Genomic DNA, 25,941 nt, shown 5'->3' with positions numbered 1-25,941 from the left:
CTGGATTCCTTGTGATATTTGTAGTAAAAGTTTTTAGTCGAGTCGTCTACCGTGTGGCATTTCTGAAGTGGGAATTAATCCTTCGAGAATTTGGCATAATTGAGAGTTTTGGCCATTTTTGGGTCTTCATTGCTAATTTGAGTTTGTATAACAATTATTTCAGCATGTCAGGTGGCAACATCAACTTTAAATATCCACTTGTCATTTTTTTGTTTTTTCAAATCATACAATTGCTAAATTATGTACATTAAAAGCCCATTTTAGTGCTACCCCATGAACACCATTATGTCTTGTTTTCTTCTCTTTTTTACAAGTGAGGGTCAATAGAATTAGTTAACCGTCGTTTTCTTTCCAGAATTTCTCCCCTTACCTCTGTCATAGTTCGCGAAAATGTACATTAAAAAAAGGCATATGTTTGGTGACGTATAGAACGATATCATCTTCATTCTTTTTCTCTAACTTGCATCATATAAATTCATTTTCTTCATAAGATAAAGTTGGTAAAAGTAAGATCATTGTGCCTTTATTATTATTTTTAACTACAAAGTATTAGAGCCTAAATAGGCAAAGGGATATATTGTTACAATAACAGCCAGAGGCCCAGATTAAATACAAAAGCCAACTCCCAATTAGAGTCCATCCTTCGGAGAGAATTTGATAGAAAAAAAGAATATTATCTTTCTTTTTCTTTGATTCAATAATAATTAGAGAAAGAAAAAAAATAGAGAAAATAGTGTAAATTTAAATTTCCTAATTTTCAGCATATTTTCCATCGATTTGAAGTGAAAAGAGAGAAAATAAAAACTTATGAAAAGTAAAAGTTACAAGTATATATTATATATTTGACACCATAAAAATAACATTCCATCAATTTGAAATAAACATAAATAAAAAATTAAAAAAATAATGAAAGATGTCTAATTTGATTTATTTAATGGTGAAAGGCATATAACACTCATCATAAGATAGACTGAGTTTGAATTTCACACCCTAATATTCTATTAAAAGAAAAATCATCAAGGCTAAACTTATGTATATTTGACACCATATAAATAACAAATGTTATAGTGAATATATATATAGTATTTTTACATTAAATTTTCGATTTCTTTTTCTTATGGCCTCCAACTATCACCTTCTTCATGGTCATTGGGTTGGCAGCCACATATCTAAGTAGCTGAACCATTGCATTTTTATTTTATTTTGTGGCAGGCACTCATTGAATGGTGAGACCTAATCTATCACAGTCCATTTCAAAATAAAAAATAAGAATAGATAGAATCATTTACACATATTTTTCTGAGTAGCAAAGCAATTATTATAAAACTAGCAGTGGGTGGTGGACCCTAATAGTGTAGAAGCTTGCCATGCGTACGTCTATTCAATTTCAATTATGTTATTAATACATGCATTTAGAGCACCAACTTGGAAGTTATGGATGTAATTTGGTCTTTAATATTCTCACTTTTTTAATAATAATAATAATAATAATAATAAAAATCTTCACCACTATCATCTCCCAATATCCACCTCTTCCTTTTTCAATGTGGAGGCAACGAATCGAATGCTCTTCCTGTGTGCAAAAGAAGAAGACTATCATTTCTCAAATTGGTTTATGCTCTTTATCTTGTATGTTATCGCATTTCCTCTTTGATTCTTTGTCCGATTCTGATAATGATATATTTATTCACATGCCTCTTATCTCGTTGATTATGAGAAGTCCTTTTGATCAAATTTTACAATTTGTGATAGATAATTTGATTCTCATTTTTCTAATTATATTAAAAAATGATATAATTATCATTCAAGTTAAGATCCTCGATATTTGAGATTCGAGTAGGATAAAAATCACTTTAAACTTTTTCCACTTAATTATCGCTAGCCGTTGACATAGAATATATAAAATTTCTGTAAATATTGAATTCATTATTTACTTGTAATACCCGGCTAGACTCCGGTATCGGAATTCCTACCGTCCGGTGGAATCTCGGATGTCGGAGACCTCTAGAAGGGTAGAATCATGTTTTATAAAATGCTTTCATGAATTTTAATGGTTTTAAGTATGAAATTAAATGAGTTTTTGCATGAAAATAGCATTGGAGGAAAACCCAGGTTCGGCCGCCGAAAGTCAAGTTCGGCCGCCGAACATGCATGCGTTTTGGAGGCACGTTAGGCCCCCGAAAGCATGAGTGAGGGAAGTCAAGGTTCGGCCGCCGAACCTCATGTTCGGCCGCCGAACATTTGCATGGATGCGGAGGCACATTCGGCCCCCGAACGTGGTCTGGCCAGCCACTATAAAAGGGTCCCTTAGCCGAAAACGGGCGAGCTTTTCCCCATTTTCGGCCAAGGTGAGCTTTCCGCCGTCCCTCACCCATTTTTGATATTTTTCCTCTAAATCTTTCGAGATTTTCACTTGTTTTCACTTGGTTGTGAAGATTTAAGCTTTTGAAACAAGTTTTGGAGCTTTGGGAACTCAGGAGCTCATTTCCGTGGATCTCCAAGTTTAGGTCGTCTTCCTCTCGATCTTCAAGAGGTTCGGACCCGAGGAACCGAGGACCCCAGCAGTGAGTTCAGCTGCTTCGGTATTGTCAGAGTCAGCCAGAGGTGAGTGGAACTAAACTCAATCTTTTAAATTAAATGTTTTATCATGTTTCATGCATCATGATTATGCAATAGGATGATTGCATTAGTTTTCACGAATATGCCGCATTGCATAAATTGTTGTTGTTGTGGGTGAATGTTGGATGACCCAATTAGTCCAAGACAGGAAGACCAGGCCCCATGCTACAGGCCTGGCACAGAGTAAGCAAGTCCAGGCCCCAGTCTACAGGCCTGGCACAGAGTAAGGTACGGTTATGGGACTTGAAGACCAGGAGCCAGAGGAGGCCCTGGGAAAATGGTAAGTAATGTATGTTCTGACAGGAAAGACCAGGACCCCATTCTACAGGCCTGGCACAGAGTTAACTTGGACTAATTGGTGACGAGTTCACCCAACCCTTATGTGAATTGTCTGTGTTATGATGCATTCCATTTGAGCATAGTGTTAATGTGTTTTCACTAGCTCTACTCACTGGGCTTTTAGCTCACCCCTCTCCCTTTACCCCCAGGCTTGCAGGTACAGTATAGTGCGGGAGTCCGGATAGAGTAAAGAAGTCATGCTTATGTAATAGCTAGCAATGGACATGATCAAATTGTAATGTAAAAGTACAGTATAGTTATGTAATGAGTTTTATGGATGATTAGTGTGTGCTTGACCATAGAATGTTGTATCCCTTTTACACATGATCTTGGTTATTTTTATGTCACTTATGTAAACCAACTCAACAGATGTATGTTACCCATTGAGGGCACAGATGAGATCCCACAGAGGGATCAAGATTATGTTTATATTTATGCAGGTTGAGTTTGGTTGATGTTCCATGGAAAGAAAAGTTTTAATTTTTATGTATATTGTTGATCATGTATGGGATTAAGCAGGTTCACAGGATGCATGTTAGGCTTGCTACGGGTCCCGGCGGCCTTAAGTCGACCCGGATCCTAGCGCCGGTAGCGGTCCGATTTTCGGGTCGTTACAGAATGGTATCAGAGCCCTAGGTTCATATGGTCGGACCTAGAGTGTCAGGCTCATAGAGGTTATAGAAGGTCAAGCAGAATAGGAAAAGATCATGTCCGCTAGGATAGGATGTGGAGTCCTGTCTTGCATGATGATGTAAAATGCCATGATTTTATGCATGTGCATTAATGATATGCTATGATATGTGATATATGTGATGAGGGTTCATGCGTGCCCACATGAACCATATGATGCTAATGCTTGCTTGATGTGTACTGTTTTTCAGAAAACAGGATGAGAGGAACTCGTCGATCAGCAAAATTGACTGGAGTACCACCTGAGGATGAGGGCATGAGCGCCCGTCCTCCTACATTGCCTAGGGCAATGTCAAGCAGGTCCAACAGGGACAGAGCAGTAAGAGACCCTAGAAGGTCTTGGGATCTGGGTAGAAGCAGATCAGTCAGAGGAACAGTTCAGGGAGGAGCGTCAGAGGATATGGGGGATGATATGGACGTAGAACAGAGGAGGGATGGCAGTTTGGGAGTCAGTATGTCAGAAGAAGGAGTGGGAGAGTCCCAAGGAGGCACTCAGGCCTCGGGATTTGTGCAGCCACCTCACTACCCACGTTTCTCACCACATCCCGGGTATTCGATGGGAGATACATCGGATTACCCTAGTTTCACCCCTTATCCCACACAGATGCCATACCCACCATACTACCCACCATACTCACAGTATCCAATGTATCCACCTCCACCCTACTATCCAAATCCAGAAAATGTTGCACCACCTCCACCACCTGCAGAACCAGCAGCCCCAGTTGCTCAACCACCTAGACCTAGCTCAGCCAGTGGGAGCAAGGTTAAGATGACCGATTACATGAAATTAGGTGCTCCCCAGTTTGAAACCGGTGATGATCCGTTCGTGTACTTGGAGCGGGTCAAGGCAATTACAGATGAGATAGGGGCGGATGACAGTAGAGCCATTCAGATGGCTGGGTTCACGCTTAAGTGCAAGAAGGCACGAGAGTGGTTCAAAAATTATGTGAACCCGAGAGTGGACAGCATGACTTGGGAAGAGTTTGCAAACGAGTTTGCTGGATGGGCATTCCCTGATAGTTCAAGGGAATTGAAGATGATAGAATTCGAGCAGTTGAGGCAGACTGATGACATGAGTGTAGACGAATATACTGACAGGTTTATGGAGTTGCTGCCATTTGCAGGGCAAGACCTTAGCACAGACCAGAAGAAGTCAAGGAGGTATATCATGAAGCTCCATCCCAGGTATTCCTCCTTGGTACAGTCAGCAGATAGAGAGAGTTTTCACGCCATAGTAGACATGGCTAGGAGAATGGAGGCTAGTGCCATCATTCAGGGGACAGTTAAGCAGACAGTGGCACAAGCTTCTGGTTCTAAAACTCCGGGTGGGGGAAGGTTAGATCCCTCTACCTTGAGTGCAGCAGCTTCAGGCAGTAAGAGATGGAGTAAACCCAAGGGTAAGAAGAACAAGTTCTGGAGTAAAGTCAAGTCCAGTCTGGGATTTGGGAGTGGCTCAAGCTCTGGTGCGGATAATGCAATCTGTGCAAGGTGTGGTAGGCCACACAAGGGAATATGTCGGTTTGGGACGAACGCCTGCTTCAGATGTGGTCAGGAGGGGCATATAGCTCGAGACTGTCCAAGAGCGGCCCCAATAGCTCAGTCCCAGCAGACAGCTTCAGGCAGTGTAGCGCAGCCAGCAGCTCCAGCCATGACTCAGGCCAGTGGCAGAGGCAGAGGGAGAGGGGCAGCCTCTTCTTCAGCTGGTTTCAGAGGTGAAGGTCCATCAGCTCCGGCACGGATCTTCACAATGACACAGCAAGAGGCAGATGCATCTAACACTGTGGTGGCAGGTAACTTAATTATTGGTTGTTCAGATGTATATGCCTTGATGGACCCTGGTGCATCTCATTCATTTATTGCTCCGAGAGCCGTTCAGAGGTTGGGGTTGATGATCTCTGAGTTAGAGTGTCCTCTCTGGGTCAGTGGACCCAAGTGTGATCCATCAGTGGCAGAGTCAGTCTGTCAGTGTAGTCCAGTTTTTGTTGAGGGGAGATGCATGTCCGCCGACCTTGTGGTTCTAGATTTGACAGATTTTGACGTCATTCTAGGGATGGACTGGTTATCTACCCATGGTGCTACCTTGGACTGCAGGGACAAGGTAGCCAGGTTCAGAGGTCAGGATGGATCAGAGGTTGTCTTCAGAGGAGACAGGAGGGGTACACCTAGAGGTATGATCTCAGCTCTTCAGGCTCGTAGGTTGCTTAGGAGGGGATGTCAGGGGTATTTGGCTCATGTGAGAGAGCTTAATAGTCAGGTTAGAGAGCCCGCCTCGGTGCCAGTGGTTAGAGAGTTCTTAGATGTGTTCCCGGACGAACTGCCAGGTTTACCACCTGCTAGGGAGATAGAGTTCGAGATAGAACTGATGCCTGGAACCCGACCGATCTCTATCCCTCCCTACAGGATGGCGCCAGCAGAATTGAAAGAGTTGAAGGAGCAGTTGCAGGAGCTGGTAGACAAGGGCTTCATCCGACCGAGTACCTCACCTTGGGGCGCTCCAGTTTTGTTTGTGAGAAAGAAGGATGGATCCCTTAGACTTTGTATCGACTACAGGCAGTTGAACAAAGTCACTACCAAGAACAAGTACCCATTGCCAAGGATCGACGATCTATTTGACCAGCTAGCAGGAGCGGGTTGTTTCTCCAAAATAGATCTGAGATCGGGGTACCATCAGTTGAGGATCAGGGAAGAGGACGTACCAAAGACAGCTTTCAGGACCAGATATGGGCATTTTGAGTTCCTTGTGATGCCGTTCGGGTTAACTAACGCCCCTGCAGCATTCATGGATCTCATGAACAGAGTGTTTAGCCAGTACCTGGATCACTTTGTTATTGTCTTCATAGATGATATCTTAGTGTATTCCAGGAATGCAGAGGAGCATGCCCATCATCTGAGGTTGGTTCTACAGACCTTGAGGGAACATGGCTTGTATGCCAAGTTCTCCAAGTGTGAGTTCTGGCTAAGGAGCATTTCGTTCTTGGGGCATGTAGTGTCAGAGAATGGTATAGAGGTAGACCCCAAGAAGACAGAGACTGTGGCTAACTGGCCTAGACCCACTTCAGTGACAGAGATCAGGAGTTTCTTGGGTTTGGCAGGTTACTACAGGAGGTTCGTACAGGACTTCTCAAAGATAGCAGCTCCTCTGACCAGACTAACCAGGAAGAATCAGAAGTTTCTGTGGACCGACCAGTGCGAGGAGAGTTTTGAAGAGCTCAAGAAGAGGTTGACTTCAGCACCAGTTTTAGCTCTGCCATCTAGTGGTGAGGACTTTACAGGCTTTTGTGATGCGTCCCGAGTGGGACTGGGTTGTGTGCTTATGCAGAATGAGAGGGTGATTGCTTATGCTTCTAGGCAGCTAAAGAAGCATGAGTTGAATTACCCCACACATGACCTTGAGATGGCAGCAGTAATCTTTGCACTCAAGATGTGGAGGCATTACCTCTATGGGGTAAAATGTGAGATCTTCACAGATCATAAAAGCCTACAGTACATCCTGAGTCAAAGAGATTTGAATCTGAGGCAGAGGAGGTGGGTGGAGCTGCTGAGTGACTATGATTGCAAGATTCAGTATCATCCGGGTAAGGCGAATGTTGTGGCAGACGCTCTAAGCCGGAAGTCACTAGGCAGTCTATCCCACATCACGGCAGAGAGGAGACCAGTGGTGAAGGAGTTTTACAAGCTCATTGAGGAAGGTCTACAGTTGGAGTTGTCTGGTACAGGTGCCTTGGTCGCTCAGATGAAAGTGACACCCGTGTTTCTGGAGCAGGTGGCTCAGAAACAGCATGAGGACCTAGAGTTAGTGAAGATTGCCAGGACTGTTCAGTCAGGCAAAGACAGTGAGTTCAGATTTGACAATAGGGGGATCCTCCGCTATGGGAGTCGATTATGTGTACCAGATGACATTGGGCTAAAAGGAGACATTATGAGAGAGACTCATAATGCAAGATACAGCGTTCACCCCGGAGCCACCAAGATGTATCAGGATCTAAAGAAGGTTTATTGGTGGCCAGCTATGAAGAGAGAAGTGGCACAGTTTGTGTCAGCCTGCGAGATATGTCAGAGGGTGAAGCTGGAACATCAGAAGCCGGCTGGAATGCTTAACCCGCTACCTATTCCAGAGTGGAAATGGGAGAACATAGCTATGGACTTCGTAGTGGGGTTACCGGCGACGTCCAACAGATTGGACTCCATATGGGTGATTGTGGACAGACTCACCAAATCTGCTCACTTCATCCCTGTCAGGAGTGGCTATTCTGTGGACAAGTTGGCGCAGGTGTACGTGGATGAGATAGTCAGATTGCATGGGGTTCCTGTTTCGATAGTGTCAGATAGAGGGCCCCAGTTCACCTCCAGGTTTTGGCGGAGTCTGCAGAACGCCATGGGTACTAGATTGGATTTTAGCACTGCCTTCCATCCACAGACAGATGGACAGTCAGAAAGGACCATCCAGACTATTGAAGATATGTTGAGAATGTGTGTGCTAGACTTTGGCGGTTCTTGGAGGCAGCATCTACCTTTGGTGGAGTTTGCCTACAATAACAGCCATCATGCTAGCATCGGGATGGCTCCATATGAAGCTTTATATGGAAGGAAGTGCAGATCACCTGTTTGCTGGGAAGAGGTAGGAGAGAGGTCCTTAGCAGGACCCGAGCTAGTAGAGATCACCAGCAGGGTGGTACCTATAATCAGAGAAAGGATCAAGACTGCTGCTAGTCGGCAGAAGAGTTATGCAGATATCCGCAGAAGATTAGTAGAGTTTCAGGAGGGGGATCTGGTATTGCTTAAGGTGTCTCCAATGAAAGGAGTGGTTCGCTTTGGGAAGAAAGGTAAACTAGCCCCACGATACGTCGGACCCTTCGAAATCTTGCAAAAGATTGGGAATGTATCGTACAAGCTGGATTTACCTGCTTCAATGGAGAGAATCCATCCGGTTTTCCATGTTTCTATGTTGAGAAAGTTCGTGTCAGATCCGGGCAAGGTTCTTAGTGAGCCTGATGTAGAGATCCAAGAGGATCTCACCTATGTTGAGCAGCCAGTACGGATCCTAGACACCCAGATCAGGAAGCTGAGGAACAAGGAAATCCCGATGGTGAAAGTCCTTTGGAACCACCACAATATTGAGGAGTGTACCTGGGAGACACGGGAGTCCATGCTCCAACAGTATCCCCATCTCTTTTAAGGTTAGATCTTTATGTGTTTATGTATGTATGTTATGTTGATTGCTATGCATGTACTAGTTGAGGAACATTCGGGGACGAATGTTCTTAAGGGGGGGAGAATGTAATACCCGGCTAGACTCCGGTATCGGAATTCCTACCGTCCGGTGGAATCTCGGATGTCGGAGACCTCTAGAAGGGTAGAATCATGTTTTATAAAATGCTTTCATGAATTTTAATGGTTTTAAGTATGAAATTAAATGAGTTTTTGCATGAAAATAGCATTGGAGGAAAACCCAGGTTCGGCCGCCGAAAGTCAAGTTCGGCCGCCGAACATGCATGCGTTTTGGAGGCACGTTAGGCCCCCGAAAGCATGAGTGAGGGAAGTCAAGGTTCGGCCGCCGAACCTCATGTTCGGCCGCCGAACATTTGCATGGATGCGGAGGCACATTCGGCCCCCGAACGTGGTCTGGCCAGCCACTATAAAAGGGTCCCTTAGCCGAAAACGGGCGAGCTTTTCCCCATTTTCGGCCAAGGTGAGCTTTCCGCCGTCCCTCACCCATTTTTGATATTTTTCCTCTAAATCTTTCGAGATTTTCACTTGTTTTCACTTGGTTGTGAAGATTTAAGCTTTTGAAACAAGTTTTGGAGCTTTGGGAACTCAGGAGCTCATTTCCGTGGATCTCCAAGTTTAGGTCGTCTTCCTCTCGATCTTCAAGAGGTTCGGACCCGAGGAACCGAGGACCCCAGCAGTGAGTTCAGCTGCTTCGGTATTGTCAGAGTCAGCCAGAGGTGAGTGGAACTAAACTCAATCTTTTAAATTAAATGTTTTATCATGTTTCATGCATCATGATTATGCAATAGGATGATTGCATTAGTTTTCACGAATATGCCGCATTGCATAAATTGTTGTTGTTGTGGGTGAATGTTGGATGACCCAATTAGTCCAAGACAGGAAGACCAGGCCCCATGCTACAGGCCTGGCACAGAGTAAGCAAGTCCAGGCCCCAGTCTACAGGCCTGGCACAGAGTAAGGTACGGTTATGGGACTTGAAGACCAGGAGCCAGAGGAGGCCCTGGGAAAATGGTAAGTAATGTATGTTCTGACAGGAAAGACCAGGACCCCATTCTACAGGCCTGGCACAGAGTTAGTTCCAATAGGGAAATTTGGGCCAAATCCACTTGGGGTAAGATGGGCCGTAGGTGCTCTCCCGAGGGACAAATCCTGCCTGGAACCCGTGAGGGTGAAGGGATGTTAAGACAGTGCCGGTCACGGAGGATGGCCGGGCTGTTACAATGATGCATTCCATTTGAGCATAGTGTTAATGTGTTTTCACTAGCTCTACTCACTGGGCTTTTAGCTCACCCCTCTCCCTTTACCCCCAGGCTTACAGGTACAGTATAGTGCGGGAGTCCGGATAGAGTAAAGAAGTCATGCTTATGTAATAGCTAGCAATGGACATGATCAAATTGTAATGTAAAAGTACAGTATAGTTATGTAATGAGTTTTATGGATGATTAGTGTGTGCTTGACCATAGAATGTTGTATCCCTTTTACACATGATCTTGGTTATTTTTATGTCACTTATGTAAACCAACTCAACAGATGTATGTTACCCATTGAGGGCACAGATGAGATCCCACAGAGGGATCAAGATTATGTTTATGTTTATGCAGGTTGAGTTTGGTTGATGTTCCATGGAAAAAAAAGTTTTAATTTTTATGTATATTGTTGATCATGTATGGGATTAAGCAGGTTCACAGGATGCATGTTAGGCTTGCTACGGGTCCCGGCGGCCTTAAGTCGACCCGGATCCTAGCGCCGGTAGCGGTCCGATTTTCGGGTCGTTACATTACTGATCAGATATAATTTCAAAATATGTAATTTTTAATTACTCTAATAACACTCTTAATTATATACGTAATTTCTAAGTGTTATCAATTATTTATATTTGTAATGTGGTGTTTTGAGAAGATTTATTAATCTAGATTGAAATTAATCATTTATGTTAAATTTCTTTTTATTTTATTTTATTAATAAAACATTTAATTTAAAAAAACTCAAATTTAAAACCTTAAAATTTTGGAGTACCACTACTTAAATCTCATTAATGAATGACTAGTGAATGTTGATATTTTTTAATGCTTTATTTTCAAGAGCTTACCTAAAAATTTCATCCTCTTTGCTTCAAAGTACCTTAATTAATGGGCTTAAGAATTGTTCTCTTATTCTGTATTAATGGGATTGACTAATCTTGCCTCTAAAACTTTATTGACACATGTATACACTTTAAGATTATTTATTTATTCTTTTTGCAATATCTTAGTTTACTCATATCACATCGGCCATATTCAATATAAATATAAAACAAATTTTATAATTATTAAATTATATGTTTATATAAAATTAATTAAAATATATAAATAATATGTAACAAAATATTTAAGTTTTAAACAGTATATACAACATACTGTAAAGATAAGAATTCTAGCATTATATTAAATTTATTTTCATATAATATGAAGTTTATAATAACCATACTTTAAATTTAATAAAATAAATATCTAATGTGAAAATTAGGAGATTAATTTACAGGGAATAAATTAACAAATTAACAAAGTAAAAGACAGACAGAAACCATTATGGGGAAAAAAATAAGAAGAGGTGGGTCTCCCACTATGTATAGATTAGAGTTGATTGTGTTGTGGTATTGGAGAGGCAAGAGAGGATGAAGGAGAGAGTGGAGATTTGTGGGCATGAAGCAATGTTGATGTAGTGGTAAAATATGACATCAGATCTTATGAAGTAGTGGTGGTTTATGAAATAGGCCATATGCACAGAGATGAATATGATGGATTGGTGAAGTGGACTCACTAAACCTTTGTTCTACAGGATGAACCAAACTCAAAAGTCAATCTACACTTCACACGTGTTAGTGCTTTCTAGTTTAATTAGCAAACCATCCATCAATTTACGCTCTCTTCGTCTTATGTAATTAGAGTAACTTAACTCGAAAAATAAGCCACCCCCTCGGACATTATTATTTATTACCTACCGTCCATTTTCTCTTTTGTTTATGCATAAACGGGAATAATTTATTCTGCAGTGTGATTTCCTATTTGTACAGTGTCTTGGATTTGCTTTGCTTTTGCTTTTCTTGCTTTATAGGAGCCTGCCTTTTTGGGTTCAAGTGAGAATTTCAACGAGGTCCGGCCATGAGCCTAAATCCACATCATTTCCACCCAGCCGACTAAACCAAGGAACACCATAACAAATGAAAAAAATACCACTTTTCAAAGTTGCCAGTTGAAAGCTACCGTCTCTTTCTCTGCAGCTTTCTTTTTCTTTTCTCTGCATTTCAAAGTCACCTCCTTCAAAGTGGTCACTCCACTCTACTCCAAATTCCTCTAAGATTGCACCCATTGATTTTTGATAGTGAGTACGAGGATCTACCTCTCTCTAGGTTTTCCCTTTTATTACATATGGCCAATAAATTTACGCCCACTTGGGACAAGTTGGGCAAAGTCCAGCCATGAATCTGCTTATAGTCTTTTTGGATTTATTCGATTGGAGAGTTGAACTCTGTCGTTACTGCAGTTGTACAGTGGTGCATTCAATTTAATGGAAGTTTCACCACCTCAATCATAGCATAAAGTTATTTGGCTCTCACTTCTCACTTCTCCGACTGCTTAAAAACAGAAAAAGGTGTGGGTCCAACCTGACCCACCTCCAAAGAGTCCCCAAGCACCCTTGGCCAAGGAGTTTTCAGGACGATAAAAATATGGCCTTGGCAGTTGGCACAGCTGAATTTCACCATTCCCCCACCACCCAAAAGATAAAAAAAAAAAAAATGATATTGCTGAATTTAGCTCGAGCAAATGAATAAAAGATAAGTCATTGTTGTGGATGAGGAACAAAACACCACTCTTCCCCACTTAGGAAATTGCAGGAACTTGTGCCTTGCCTTGAAAAAGTGGGAAATGACACATGAACCAGCATATTTATACACACCCCATTCAAGATCACACACTGATATAGCATCTCGCTTTGATCGACTGTTATACATAAACCAAAGCAGCCTAAGTTCTTCTTGAATGACGTACTTTTTCTGGTTTCAGAAATGGCAGGGAAAGCAGATAACAGCTATGCTACTAGTCCTGAAGGTTCTCCAACAATGAAGGCACCAATGGCTTGTCCTCTTTTGAGAAAGGTGTTTGATAAATTTCTGGGTTTCAGTTCCTGGAGAAGGAATAGGCCTGCAAGTGGTAGAAGAATTTTCCGTAGAGATGTCGAACAAGATGATTTCCAGTATGCAAGTACTCATTGTCTCTCATCATACTACAGTGTTTTCGTGGTTCGTCTAGCAATCATGGTTAGTGAACTCTTTGTACTGTTATACTAAGTAGAAATTCTGTTATTCAATTTGAAATTCAATCAACTCAAATGAGTGAAGGCAAAAACTTATTGGCTAATACAGATTTTAGATTAATAGATAAACGAATGTCAACTTGATCGATAAACCCTTTTCTTCCAAGTTACATTTCAATGTTACAGTTGCTATATATGCAATTTCTGTTTATTTTATGTGCTTATAGTGAGAAACTTCAACTCACTGAGTGAGAAAATTGAATTTATACAAGAATTGTACACTTTTGGTTAATGAACACATTATTCTTTATGCAGGTCATGCTAGCCATTTTGATTGGGCTCCTTACCATTCTAACATGGCATTTCACAAGGAGTTATACAAAAAGGTCCCTAGACACCTTAGCTTTTGGCCTTCGTTATGAACTTCTACAACGCCCCATATTACGAATGTGGAACATTTTGAATTCTACTTCTGAGATAACTACAGCTCAGGTTAAGCTCTCAGAGTATGTAATCAAACGGTATAGCAATCCAGCTACTCAGGCAGAACAAGTTGAGGTTAGTTATTATGTCCATTTGCTACTTATAATAGCATTTCTAAGGACAAAGGTAATGTTTGAGATCCCTTTGGAAGCACTATTTATGAGTTTTTGTTTTCTTCAGCTATACGAAGTGATGAAGGATGTAACATGGGCAATGTTTGCCAGTCGCAAAGCTCTCAATGCCATAACTATAACTTACAAAAACGGCTTTGTCCAGGCTTTCCACAGAGATCATCGCAGTAACAATACATTCTATATCTACTCTAATCTTGTGAATTATTCTATCAGTGGCAATGAGCCTTCTGATGTTAATAACTTGTCCTCACATAAAAAGTGGAATGAACAAGCCATTCATGGTAACGTTTCAGCAATTTGGTACCGTGAACCACTTGATCCAGTAACAGGTGAAAAGAAAGGAAAAGCAAGCCGAATTCCACCGGATGATCTTATCAACATTGCAGGCTTTTCAGAAGTACAAGATGGTGTAGCTTCCTGGCATGTGGCAGTAAGCAAGTATACAGATTCACCATTGCTTTCAGCAGCATTGCCTGTAAGAGATGCTTCCAATGAGAGCATAGTGGCTGTTGTAGGGGTTACCACTGCGCTCTACAGTGTAGGCCAGCTGATGAGAGAACTTGTTGAAGTCCATAGTGGACACATCTATTTGACTTCTCAGGAGGGTTATTTACTGGCTACTTCCACAAATGCTCCTCTCTTAAGAAATTCAACAACAGGGCCGAATCTTATGATGGCTGTTGATTCTGAGGATAAAATTATAAAAATGGGAGCTCAATGGTTAGAGAGAGTCTATGGGAACAAGTTTCCTCCAGGGCACATTGTGCATGAGAATGCAAAGCTCGGCCACCAACAATACTACATTGATTCATTTTTCCTAAATCTGAAAAGACTGCCTATAGTAAGTACAACCTATTTTTTCTTTGTACTGTTGTAGAGGCAGGCATATGTCTACTTCCCTGTTAAGCCTTAACAGTATAAAATGCATTCAGGAAAGGTTTTCATACACTTGCCATATTTCGTAGATTTAGCAAAAGTACTCTTTGTGCAGGTGGGGGTTATCATTATTCCAAGAAGATACATAATGGGGAAGGTAGATGAGAGAGCCTTCAAAACATTGGTTATACTGATTTCTGCATCTGTGTGCATATTAGTCATTGGATGTGTCTGCATATTAATTCTTACAAATGGAGTATCAAAGGAAATGAAGCTGAGAGCAGAGCTGATAAGCCATCTTGATGCAAGACGAAGAGCAGAGGCATCAAATAATTACAAAAGTCAATTTCTAGCAAACATGAGGTAAGTGGCTTCTACTTCTATGAAGTTGGCTTTTTTAAGTCTTAAAAATTCAATGCAAGTGTTTTAAATCTGTTAGAAGCCCAGAATATCTCAGATAGCACTTGATTAACTATGATATATTGTTTCCTTCTTTTTCTTTGAGAAAATAAAATCCCCTTCCCCCCTGGACTCCCATCATGTAAAGTAAATGTCGTTGAGGTATAAGAACTGACAAAAAGCAATAGTAGAACAACTTCTTACAGTAACTTAACTGATCTACACTGATTCAAAAAGGATGGGGCATAAGCTACAGTAGGCTTTTAGTGAAAATGCCATAAATGCATAACATATAGTTTTAGGCATCCAACTCATTTATATTCCACAGACTTCTTCAAAGATGTAGTATGTAGCATAGGAATTGGGTTCATCTGTGATGTCCTTGAAGAACTGTTGCCTGTGCCCTGTGTTGATCCTTCTTGGATTACTGATAGTGGATGGATTTTGGTGGTACTAAATGAAATTGAGCCTGTTTTGATGTAAAATTAACATGTATCATGGTTTCATGATAGTCACTTGTCCAAATCCACAATGGAAAATAAATATTTATTTACGTTTTGTATTACAGTCATGAATTGAGGACCCCTATGGCTGCAGTGATTGGGTTGCTGGATATTCTTATCTCTGATGATTGTCTGACAAATGAACAATATGCAACCGTTACTCAAATTAGGAAATGCTCAACAGCTCTACTTCGGCTTCTTAACAATATATTAGATTTGAGCAAGGTGAGATATTAGCAAGACTGAATTCTTTTGATTTGTGAGCAATTTTATCAATTATGGAACTAATCAAACCACTTTCCGAATATAAACACACCAGAACATTAGAAGGTGCAATAATGTTCATTATGCTCTGTTGAGGGCAGAAGTGTTAAATCTTACTTCCTGCTATTTTCCACATCAAAAGGAGAATACTAAACCATTTACAGTTTCATTCAGAATTGTGAGAATCCAAACTTAATAACTGGCATTTTTTTAAGCAACCCATTTCAATATTCGCTTATTTCATTTCACTGCTCTTATGAGTTCAGCAGCCAATTTTTAAATCATTAGCTTTCTTTGTAATACTACAAATATACATTAATACTTTTGCTTTTGAAATAATTTACAGGTTGAGTCTGGAAAGCTAGTGTTGGAAGATGCTGAGTTTGACCTGGGACGAGAACTTGAAGGACTCATCGATATGTTCTCTGTGCAGTGCATTAACCACAATGTGGAGGCTGTTTTAGATCTTTCTGGTAGAACCAATTTGAATATCAATAGATATATTATTAGCCTTTTCTTTCTGTTTCTCATGTGCATTTCTACCTATATCTTTTTATTTTATAGATGATATGCCGAAATTAGTTCGAGGAGACTCCGCCAGAGTTGTGCAAATATTTGCAAATCTCATTAGCAATTCTATCAAGTTTACTACATGTAAGAACAACATTTTGCATTTCCAACTTGCTGGCTCTTAATAGACATTTACCATAGTGATACAAGAGAAAAAGTTAACGAATTTTGCAGATAGAAAGTGTCATAGCACTTAACCATACTAAGAAATAACATTGGGATGATCTTATATTCCTTCCACCTGAATAAGACGACCATTTGCTGGCAAGCTTGAGGTTGAAGAAAATAATGAGTTCTGTTTCTTCAGTTGGGTTTCATTTAGAGTAATGGAGTGGGAGGCTGAAACTGATTTCAGATCCTCTGGTTGGCATCTATAGTACCAAGTGTTTTAGTAACTTATTAATGTATTTACGAAAAAAATCTCCATGGTTATCGGATAACTTAGTTCCCAATTTTTTGTCAAATGAAAATTGTAGGATGGACTTGAGCATCTTCTGTATTCAAAAGAAGTATGTTATTTATTTCTCTTACATAACCATTTCAAATAACGTGCAGCGGGTCACATTATTCTTCGTGGTTGGTGTGAAAATACTTTCAATGGTGCAACAAAGTTTCCTCTTGATCAGAAGAAAGCACGGTGTACACTTAAGACAAAATTGAGGCAGCAAGGGAACCACATTAAGAAGGCTACTAAGAAAGAAAACAAAGTGATTCTTTGGTTTGAAGTTGATGACACAGGCTGTGGTATAAACCTTGAAAATGTCAGAGATCTTGATGTGCATTTTGAAAGTGAACATTCTATTTGGAGAACTAATATTAGATTGTTTCCCATATTTTGCAGGAATTGACCCAAGCAAATGGGAAACAGTATTTGAAAGCTTTGAGCAAGCAGATCCCTCAACAACTAGATTGTAAGTAGCAAAACAGTGTATGACTCAACAATTGAAAGAATCAAACTGCTAACAACTACTATAGGTTCCTGGACTGGAACTTTTAACCAATGACATGGAGTCTTTATTGCATATTAATTCATCGCTTAACTGTCATAATAAAGATAGAGAAATCAATAATTGGAATTCCTAGAGATTCAAATATCATTTAACATTTCTCTATTTCAGGCATGGTGGCACTGGTCTTGGACTCTGCATTGTTCGAACCTTGGTAAGTAAACTCCCTGAATATGTAAGATCCTACACCATTATGGAGAAAATTAAACAACACCATTGATTTCTTTAATCTACAAGTCTATGACCTCTAAATTATCAGGTGAATTAACACCTAAAACTTTTTGAGATTATTTTAATGAATTTTTTTAAAATCTAGCTCTAAATTTGTTAGAAGAATGTTGTTTTTTCCTTTTGTTGTGATTTAATAATATTTTGCATTATCCAACTGTATCATGACGGCAGGTTCACAAGATGGGTGGAGAAATAAAAGTGGTGAAGAAGAATGGACCAGGAACTCTAATGCGTTTTTACTTGCTTCTTAATACAACTGGAGATGGTGCAGAACACCATTGTCAAGTAGATTTTGCAAGGCATAATGTTGTGGTAAGCCTACCCTCTTTGAAAATAAAGCTTTTTTTTCAATGTACCATCAAGTCATATGGTAGATATATCAATGAATGTATATATCACGAAAAGAATTGAGAAAATCCAAAACATATTGTAAATTTTGACCTAGTTTTTTTCGATATAATATTACTTTTAATTTCTCTTTGTCCACCATCAGTCTTAGGAAAAGAGATGGAGACTTAGTGAATACATGCCTGAGACATGCACAACACAATCAAGCCCTTCCGTTTTTTGGTCTAAATATAAGATATATATGTGGCCAAAGAATTGTGAATGGCTGTTGTCTATTCCACTTATCAAAGTAAATTTTAAATATCATGCATTGACATTTTATACTTGTGAATGTAGATTCTGCTAGCACTATATGGCTCTATGGGTAGAGGTATTATGTCCCAATGGCTGCATAAAATTGGACTGCCCTCTTTAGGAGTGTCCGAGTGGAATGAGCTAACACAAGTTCTTCAGGAGCTCTTTTACTCAAGAAGACACAATAATGCCTTTGAGGCTCGGTGTTCTCTGAATGAACCATTAAAAGCAGTTCTCAACATGCAAGATGTTAGGGATCCTTTATTTGTCATAGTTGTAGATATAGGATTGCTTGACTTGAGCACTGATATATGGATGGAACAACTTAACTTCCTTGATATGTTCTCTGGGAAAGCCACATTTGCCTGGATGCTAAATCATGATACTTCTAATGCAATAAAGATGGAGCTCCGGAGGAAGGGGCATATATTGATGGTTAATAAACCTCTATACAAGGCAAAAATGATCCAGATTTTGGAAACTGTCATAAAGGAACAACAAAAGAAATGTTTGAATGCTGTGAGAGCTATAACAAGAGATGATATGCATGAATGTCTGGAGATTGATTCCACTCAGTTTGACAATGCAAGTTCTGAAGATTCTGATATGCCTGAAATGGGTAATTCTAATGTTCTAAATGCCTTGCTTCATGGAGATAAACAAAAAGAAAGAGGACGGATTAAAGTTTCCTCACAGTATGAGACATTTAAGGAGAGTTTAGCTGAATTGTCTGATGTGCATCTAGAAGAAAATAATTTGAGGATGGAGGACGCGTGCCAAATCAAGCCCAACTTGCCTGACACCAAAGAGGAAACAGCTATATTGATGAAAAACGAACAAACATCGTTTTCAACAGTCTCTAGAAGTGAAATTGCAAAAGAAAGGGAGGAACATACAGAAAATAATTGTCCTAAAGGGAATGCTAATTCATACTCCAGCAAGACTGTGACGGAAAGGAAAGCACTGGAGGGACTAAGGATCCTTCTAGCAGAAGATACTCCAGTTCTGCAAAGAGTTGCAACTATCATGTTAGAAAAAATGGGAGCTACAGTTATTGCTGTCGGAGATGGACTGCAAGCAGTGGATGCTCTAAATTGTCTGCCTGATACAAAAGAGCGTGGCAGAGAATCTCCCATGCAAGATGGAACTAAAGGTTCACAAATTGAAACTCGATATTCCCTGCCATATGACTTGATCCTCATGGATTGTCAGGTGAGAAATCAGTCGCAACGCACATTCAATAAATTTTCTTGGATACGATATGAATCTTAAATCGATATAAGGTTAGCATTTGAACTCATGCTTCTAGCTTGTCAGAGCTATGTCTGACGCAGTTTGTTACAAATGCTATCATAAAATGATAAAAGGGACTTTACATGTTTGTTTATTGAATATATAAATTAATTTTACCATTCAAGCTTTTGTATATTAACTTTTGTTGTTTGAGGGTTCTAACTCATTGTATGCTTGAAAAACCAGATGCCAAAAATGGATGGATATGAAGCAACAAAAGCGATTAGAAAGTCAGAAGCTGGAACAGGATTTCACATTCCCATTGTTGCATTGACAGCCCATGCAATGTCATCCGATGAAGCAAAGTGCTTGGAGGTGGGCATGGATGCTTATCTAACAAAGCCAATTGACTACAAGCTGATGGTTTCCACCATTCTATCACTCGCTAAACGAACAACCTAACTTTTCTCTTCACTTGTTGCAAAAGCTAACAAAATATTCTCTCAAGTGGTTTTTGGAAGTAAAGTTTGATCTTTTCACTCAAAATATAACATAACATTAAGTTTTATGTGCTTAGAAAGTATCCCAATCTTCCATGCACTGTCACAGATAAAGGGATTTTTCCTTGGAAATTAATTTGCTTGCTTGGTTTCTCTATTGCTTGTATCTTTTGTGGAGCATAGTATGACCAGGTTGCTTTATCTAGGCAATGAGTGAGTTTCTGAAATTGTATTCAGATGCAAAGAAACATTCTATGCAAACAGCAGTTGTTTCCACAGCTTAGTCTTAGACCAAAAGCAACTTCCATTTAATAGTAATCTAGAACAATTAGCTAGGCCACCCCATCCCCAAAAATTTATGTTATCTTTTCCAGGAAACTCTGATTCCCACCATAGCACCAATTTGTTGAAACCATAGCACATTGAAGTCTGAAGTTGTTGTAAATGATATATTCACAGTCCACTCCTCTATTCTAATTGATCATTTAAGGCTAAATTTTTGGAGATTCTTTTCTTCTCCCTCTAAATAAAATCTTCTTATTAGTTTCTCTTTCATCATGAGCATGTTGGTGTTTTTTAAAAAGAAAGGGAAAAATGCGGAAGATAAAAGGAAAAAAAAAATCATTTTGGAGGTAGATCAGACTCAGCCTAGTTTCATTTTGGAGGTTATGGGATAGTGCATTTTTAGTTACTTTTCTTTCTTATGTAACATTCGAAAAAATAATTAAAAAAATTGTTAAATAAAAAAATAAAATGCAAATTGTTATTTTTTAAAATAGAAAATCAGTTTACAAATTAGAATTTTTTTTATTCTATTTCATGTGAAAAAAAAACTATAAAATTATCAATATATTAATTGTTGGTATATTTTCTCACAAATAAAATAATTTAAGGGAAAAATTTAAAGAAAGATAACAGTAATTATTATAAAATAGAAATTTATATCTTCAGGCTGGCCCATGCAGGTCTCGAACCTGCGACCTTCGCGTTATTAGCACGACGCTCTAACCAACTGAGCTAATAGGCCATTCGCTGAGATTTGTCTCCTGTAAGTTTAATGTAGCAATGAAAAAGTAGCCATTAGCACCGCATAACAGGGTGAGAATGGGTGGGGAGAGGTTCGGTAAAGGAAATCTTCAACGAGCTCTGGCCATGAAAGAAGACTACGAGGTAGGGATGCAAGTTCTTCGCTTTCAATATCCAACTATTTTATTTATTATCAAATTCTTCTCTGTTTGATTTCATTTGTTTAAGTTTCTCTCTAAATTTGCAAACGTCACAATGAAATCCATTCTGTGTGTAGCATTTTCTTTTTCTGTTTGATTTAATACGAATTGTACTGCGATGGGTTGAATTCGTTGGCTCGATAGATTATCTTCAAATCAATCGATGTTATCGCTCTCTTGATTGTGGAGATTTTAAAATCAATTGTCGGTATTTGGGAAACAATAAGTGCAACACCTTATAAGGTAGTAAATTTGAGCTAGGCTGTTTCGGATGCGCAATTTGAGTCTGAAACTTTGTGGACTAACTTGTTCTGAGATTTCTTTTTCTGTTCTTTACTTGAGAACAATACTGGGTTTGTGGCCATTCAAATGAAGATTAATGCAATCGATAGTGGGAGACTCTCCTACCAATTTTTGAAAACCATATCATGAACGTCCAGCAAGTTGAATTTGAATTTTCTTTTGGAGTAATTCCTTTTTCTTATTGTCAAATATAACTTATATCTGAGCAATCTCATATGGAACATTCATATGAACATCTTATGGATAAAATTCCATCTAGAATGCCAAATGTCGGGCAGCATAATGCATCAGCAGTGGGTAACTGTTGTTTAACTAGTGGCAGTTGCTCCTTCAGCAGTGGCTTCACTATAAAGGGAGAACTAAACTTTGTTGGCAGAAGAGCAGTAGCATATGGATCAACAAGACAACCACTGTTGGCATAAATGGAATATTATGGAATTGAATTGCCTTTGCTAATTTCACTGAGAGATGAGTGTATCCATCTATTTACTATTTGAACTTCATTAGTTGTGCCAACAAGTAATGCTGCTAAGATTTGATAACTTTGATAATTTTGCACCTTATCAAGTTCTGCAAACTGTCATGGTGAACTCTGGAGAGAGAATTTATACTTCTTAATTCAGCCTACCTGCATCTAGGCCTAGCCACTAGTCTGGTCCAATTTAGGGATTGGCCTGGGGAATTGGGATGGACCAGAAATTGGACTGATTAGCCACAGTTTCAGCCAGTTCTGATTCAGTTTAGTTCTAGTTCCTTGGAAACGAGTTTAGTCCGCGTGGCTCTCTCTAAAGCTGCCACTCATTTTTTGACAAAAGAATATGATCAGAACCGTGCTAGAACTAGCAATTTGAACTGCCAGTTTTGTTGGAGAGGGGGACTGAACCCAACGAGCCAATCCGGTTCTGGTTCAAGTTTAAGCCTCGAACTATTGACTCAAGCCAAGTCTGGGTTTGACCCAGGCTGTTCTCGGTCCAACTCAGGCCCCAAACCAGCTCTTGTCTGGGTCTACCTGCATCTCACTAATATTTTTTTTTCCTCTAGAATCTTTTTGCCTTTGTTTTCTTTTTTTATTCTCATCCTAATTGTCATGGGCATTTTTTTTTTTTTTTATCTTTTTGCAGGTTGAAGAGAAAAAACAAGCTGCTGCAGATGTGTTATTTCAACATTCAAAATTTGTGATGGCATGTATTGGCAATCAAGTTCGACCTTGTGACTTGAGGTTGCATTTAATGAAGGTAATCATGTTTCTTGTTAAGGTTTCTATAAGTATGAATGACAACTATAGTGCTTTTAGCTGTGTATGTTTATTAAGTGATATGAATAGAGACTACATGTGTTTTCCATTAACCACATAATGACACAAACAATCCACATTCTTCCGGTGGAGACTGGAGACTGGAGAGTGAATCGAAAGGGTGAAGATAAAAAAGACATGAACCAAAATTTAAACCTGCTAATGGATTTGTTCTTTTTCTATTTCTCAGGAGATTTCAGGACTGCCAACTTCTCTGAAGAGGGAATTGCCCCAGACAGCAGCTTCTCCTGATGCAATGGGTGAATCATCAAGCTCGGGCATGGCCAGACTTGATAAAGCAGACAGTTTTCGAGCGCTGTAATTTGAGTTAAGTTATGGAGAACTTGAAATTCAGAGTCATTGGCATATTGCTGAGGCTTGTAAATCCTTGTTTTCTTTCTACCATTAACCTTTTTTATTTCTAATTCCTCATGCTGTCTTGGGAAGATATTGTTTATGTGACGCGCCAAAAATTTGCTTACACTTTGAGGTAATGCAGGGATGTCTAAACAGTTGCATCTTATTTTTAGTTTCGTATGAGAAGTTTCTTTTTCTTTGTCCTCTCAACTTGCCATTTTGATACTTATTTAAGCTGCCTTCAGGCGTTAGCTGACTATTTTATTTTCACCTTTTTTTACTTGCCTGATGTTGACATTGATCCTTAAAGGACCTAAAAGCTAAAACGTTAAAAGTCAGAAGAGCATTGTTCTAGAATAACTTTCTATTGGATCAGTGTTTAGGTAAACATTCTTTTGATGATAATTTTATTCAGTGAGGTGAGACACTGTTGGGAAGGAAAAATAAGGTGGTTAGATACTTGTTAGAATCAGCATTGTCAATTGATAAGTAGACACTTTCCTCCTTGAATAAATAAGAAAAGGCGTGTAAAGCAAAATCGTGCATGTATGCACCATCTATGAAGATAGTTTGCTTAGATCTGGACAGTCTTAGTAGTTAGTGTCACTTATGTCAGGATCTGAGGTTACATTGCCAGCAAACATTGGTGAACACAAAAGCATATTTACTCTAATTCTCACGCAGTCTTGGTCTGAGTTAATATCTGGTTTTTTGTCTCATGGACCCTGAAGTAGTTCAGGCACGATCTGAGGTTACATTGCCTGCAAACATTGGTGAACACAAAAGCATATTTACTCTAATTCTCAACGCAGTCTTGGTCTGAGTTAATATCTGGTTTTTTGTCTCATGGACCCTGAAGTAGTTCAGGCACGATTATGATGTATGACTCTACTTAAAAGTTAAAACATAAAAGTTAAGCCTTTTGTAGGCTGGCATATGTAAATGTCAAACTTTAGCTAATGTCTAAAATGATGGTGCACTTTGAAGGATTAATGGAGCTAAATTCAACTTATACAGAATTGAGCTATATTGTTATCATCTTATTGAAAATGATGATCATAATAATGAGGAGGACTAGGAGGAGGAGAATGAGAGACAGAAAGAGAAAGCATGAGGCAAACATGTCATAGAATCTAATTTTCTTCACATAGAGTGTTGATTGGAGTATTTATATGTTTAGTTGGTTGACATTATGTAAGATGTTGAGCTATCAAACATCTCTCCCCCCCTCTCTCTCTATATATATATCCCACCTTGCAATGAAAATGTTTTTAGTAATATCATGAGCATGCATGAGCTTGTCGCCTTGCAATGTGAGTGAAAATTTTAGTTGGCCGGTGATTGGTACGAGCTTTTCTGAATAAAAGAGAAAGGAAAAAAAATCACAATCGCAATCTGTCTGTATAATAATTAATAACAACAATGGGAAAGAGGGAAATTAATTGCGATTCGACCTCTTACTTTGTGGAAACGTGACTATCAATAATCTCAATTCTTGAATTCAAAACAAGTGGTTGAGAATTTAGTAACTTTATTTTTTGAAAATCAGAAAATGTGCAATTATATGTTAGAGACTAAATATCTCCTTTGATTTTGAATTCAATGATCGAAATTGTGCAAATGTAACGGAATCATGTTTATATGTAATGAACCATGTTTATTCTAACTTGAGTGGTATCAATCCAATTGGGGGCATATTTTAAGCTCAAGATTTAGTTCTAGTCATTTCCTTCATATGGATTTTCTTGGTGTCTGCACCTTAATGTAGAAACTGTCCAAGAGATGTCAACAACTAGATCATTGGAAGGATCAATCCCTCTGCTCACAAGCTTTTCTCTTATATAAGTTACTTAGATCTTGTTTTAAGTTTTTTCTGATATCCTACCTACTTTAAGGGATTATCCTGCGCATTCATACAGAAAACCCTCGTTACTATTTCTTTTAAAATTAATTTTCTTTTAAATTTTAGAGCCTTGTTGTCAAGAAGACTGCAGTTTAATAATGATTGAGTTCATCTTGTTCAACTGTTTAATTTCTATGCTTGAGGTGAGGGCACAGATGGTTAATTCATCAAAGGCCAGCAACTTTAGGTTGGGTTCTCCGGCCATGATTATTATTATCCGAATAAAATTCATTTATATATTTTAATAAATAATTTATATAAAAATATTTTTTTATTTTTATTTAAAAAATTTAATATTTTAAATAAATATTTAAATTTTATTTTTTAAATAAAAATATATAAAAATTTTATAAAATTTATTTTTTATATTAAATATTAATTATTTATATAAATAAATTCGAGAATGAATACTCTACATATAAAATCTTAACCCGCCATAAATATTATTTTTAAAACTTAAATTCACCATAAATATTATTTTTTAAATTTGAATTCATTCTAAATCGTACTAATTTATTTAAATAAATAGCAAAAATAAATTTGGTTTGATATAATTTAAAATATAGAATTCAATTAAATTTCATATAATTTATCTTTAATTTAATTTTAAAATTAAAATTTATTTATTTCTAACTTTTAAATTGCCCTTAAGTGTAAAGTGTATGTATATATATATAAATTTTCTATTATAAAACATTTTTTATTCACATATGTGCATAATAATTAATCAATAATAATAATAATCTTAATTCATAAAATATAAATTCACTATAAAATCAAAATAAATTATTAGCATATACTGTAAGAAAATTTTCATTCGATTCAATCAAGAGATTCTCAAAA

At 38.6% G+C, this 25,941-nt stretch overlaps 2 protein-coding genes and 1 non-coding gene across 4 annotated transcripts; 2 read left to right on the top strand and 1 right to left on the bottom strand.

Moving 5' to 3' along the window:
- Positions 1-12,228: 12,228 nt before the first annotated feature.
- Positions 12,229-20,295, top strand: LOC110609043 (histidine kinase 1). 2 transcript variants are annotated; one of them, XM_021748357.2, is made up of 13 exons: positions 12,244-13,177; positions 13,489-13,731; positions 13,837-14,631; positions 14,782-15,029; positions 15,634-15,793; positions 16,179-16,305; positions 16,397-16,486; positions 16,958-17,146; positions 17,244-17,313; positions 17,521-17,563; positions 17,812-17,952; positions 18,325-19,494; positions 19,762-20,295. In XM_021748357.2, the coding sequence occupies exons 1-13, from the start codon at positions 12,926-12,928 to the stop codon at positions 19,975-19,977; spliced, it is 3,744 nt and encodes a 1,247-aa protein (XP_021604049.1). In that variant the 5' UTR covers positions 12,244-12,925; the 3' UTR covers positions 19,978-20,295. The 2 variants fall into 2 exon arrangements, with proteins under 2 accessions (XP_043810032.1, XP_021604049.1); XM_043954097.1 differs by lacking the exon at positions 16,397-16,486 and having other exon boundaries at positions 12,229-13,177.
- A 673-nt stretch (positions 20,296-20,968) lies between these two features.
- On the bottom strand, positions 20,969-21,042 carry TRNAI-AAU. The gene has a single exon. It is a non-coding gene; the product is annotated as a tRNA-Ile (tRNA).
- LOC110609046 lies at positions 21,034-23,399 on the top strand. Its single transcript, XM_021748359.2, has 3 exons — positions 21,034-21,185; positions 22,666-22,779; positions 23,029-23,399. The coding sequence occupies exons 1-3, from the start codon at positions 21,120-21,122 to the stop codon at positions 23,158-23,160; spliced, it is 312 nt and encodes a 103-aa protein (XP_021604051.1). The 5' UTR covers positions 21,034-21,119; the 3' UTR covers positions 23,161-23,399.
- Positions 23,400-25,941: the final 2,542 nt, after the last annotated feature.

The sequence above is a fragment of the Manihot esculenta genome, chromosome 2 (genome assembly GCF_001659605.2).
Source record: "Manihot esculenta cultivar AM560-2 chromosome 2, M.esculenta_v8, whole genome shotgun sequence".
Lineage (NCBI taxonomy): Eukaryota > Viridiplantae > Streptophyta > Magnoliopsida > Malpighiales > Euphorbiaceae > Manihot > Manihot esculenta.
Note: the sequence above shows the minus strand (reverse complement) of the source record. Positions and strands in the feature narration are given on the sequence as shown.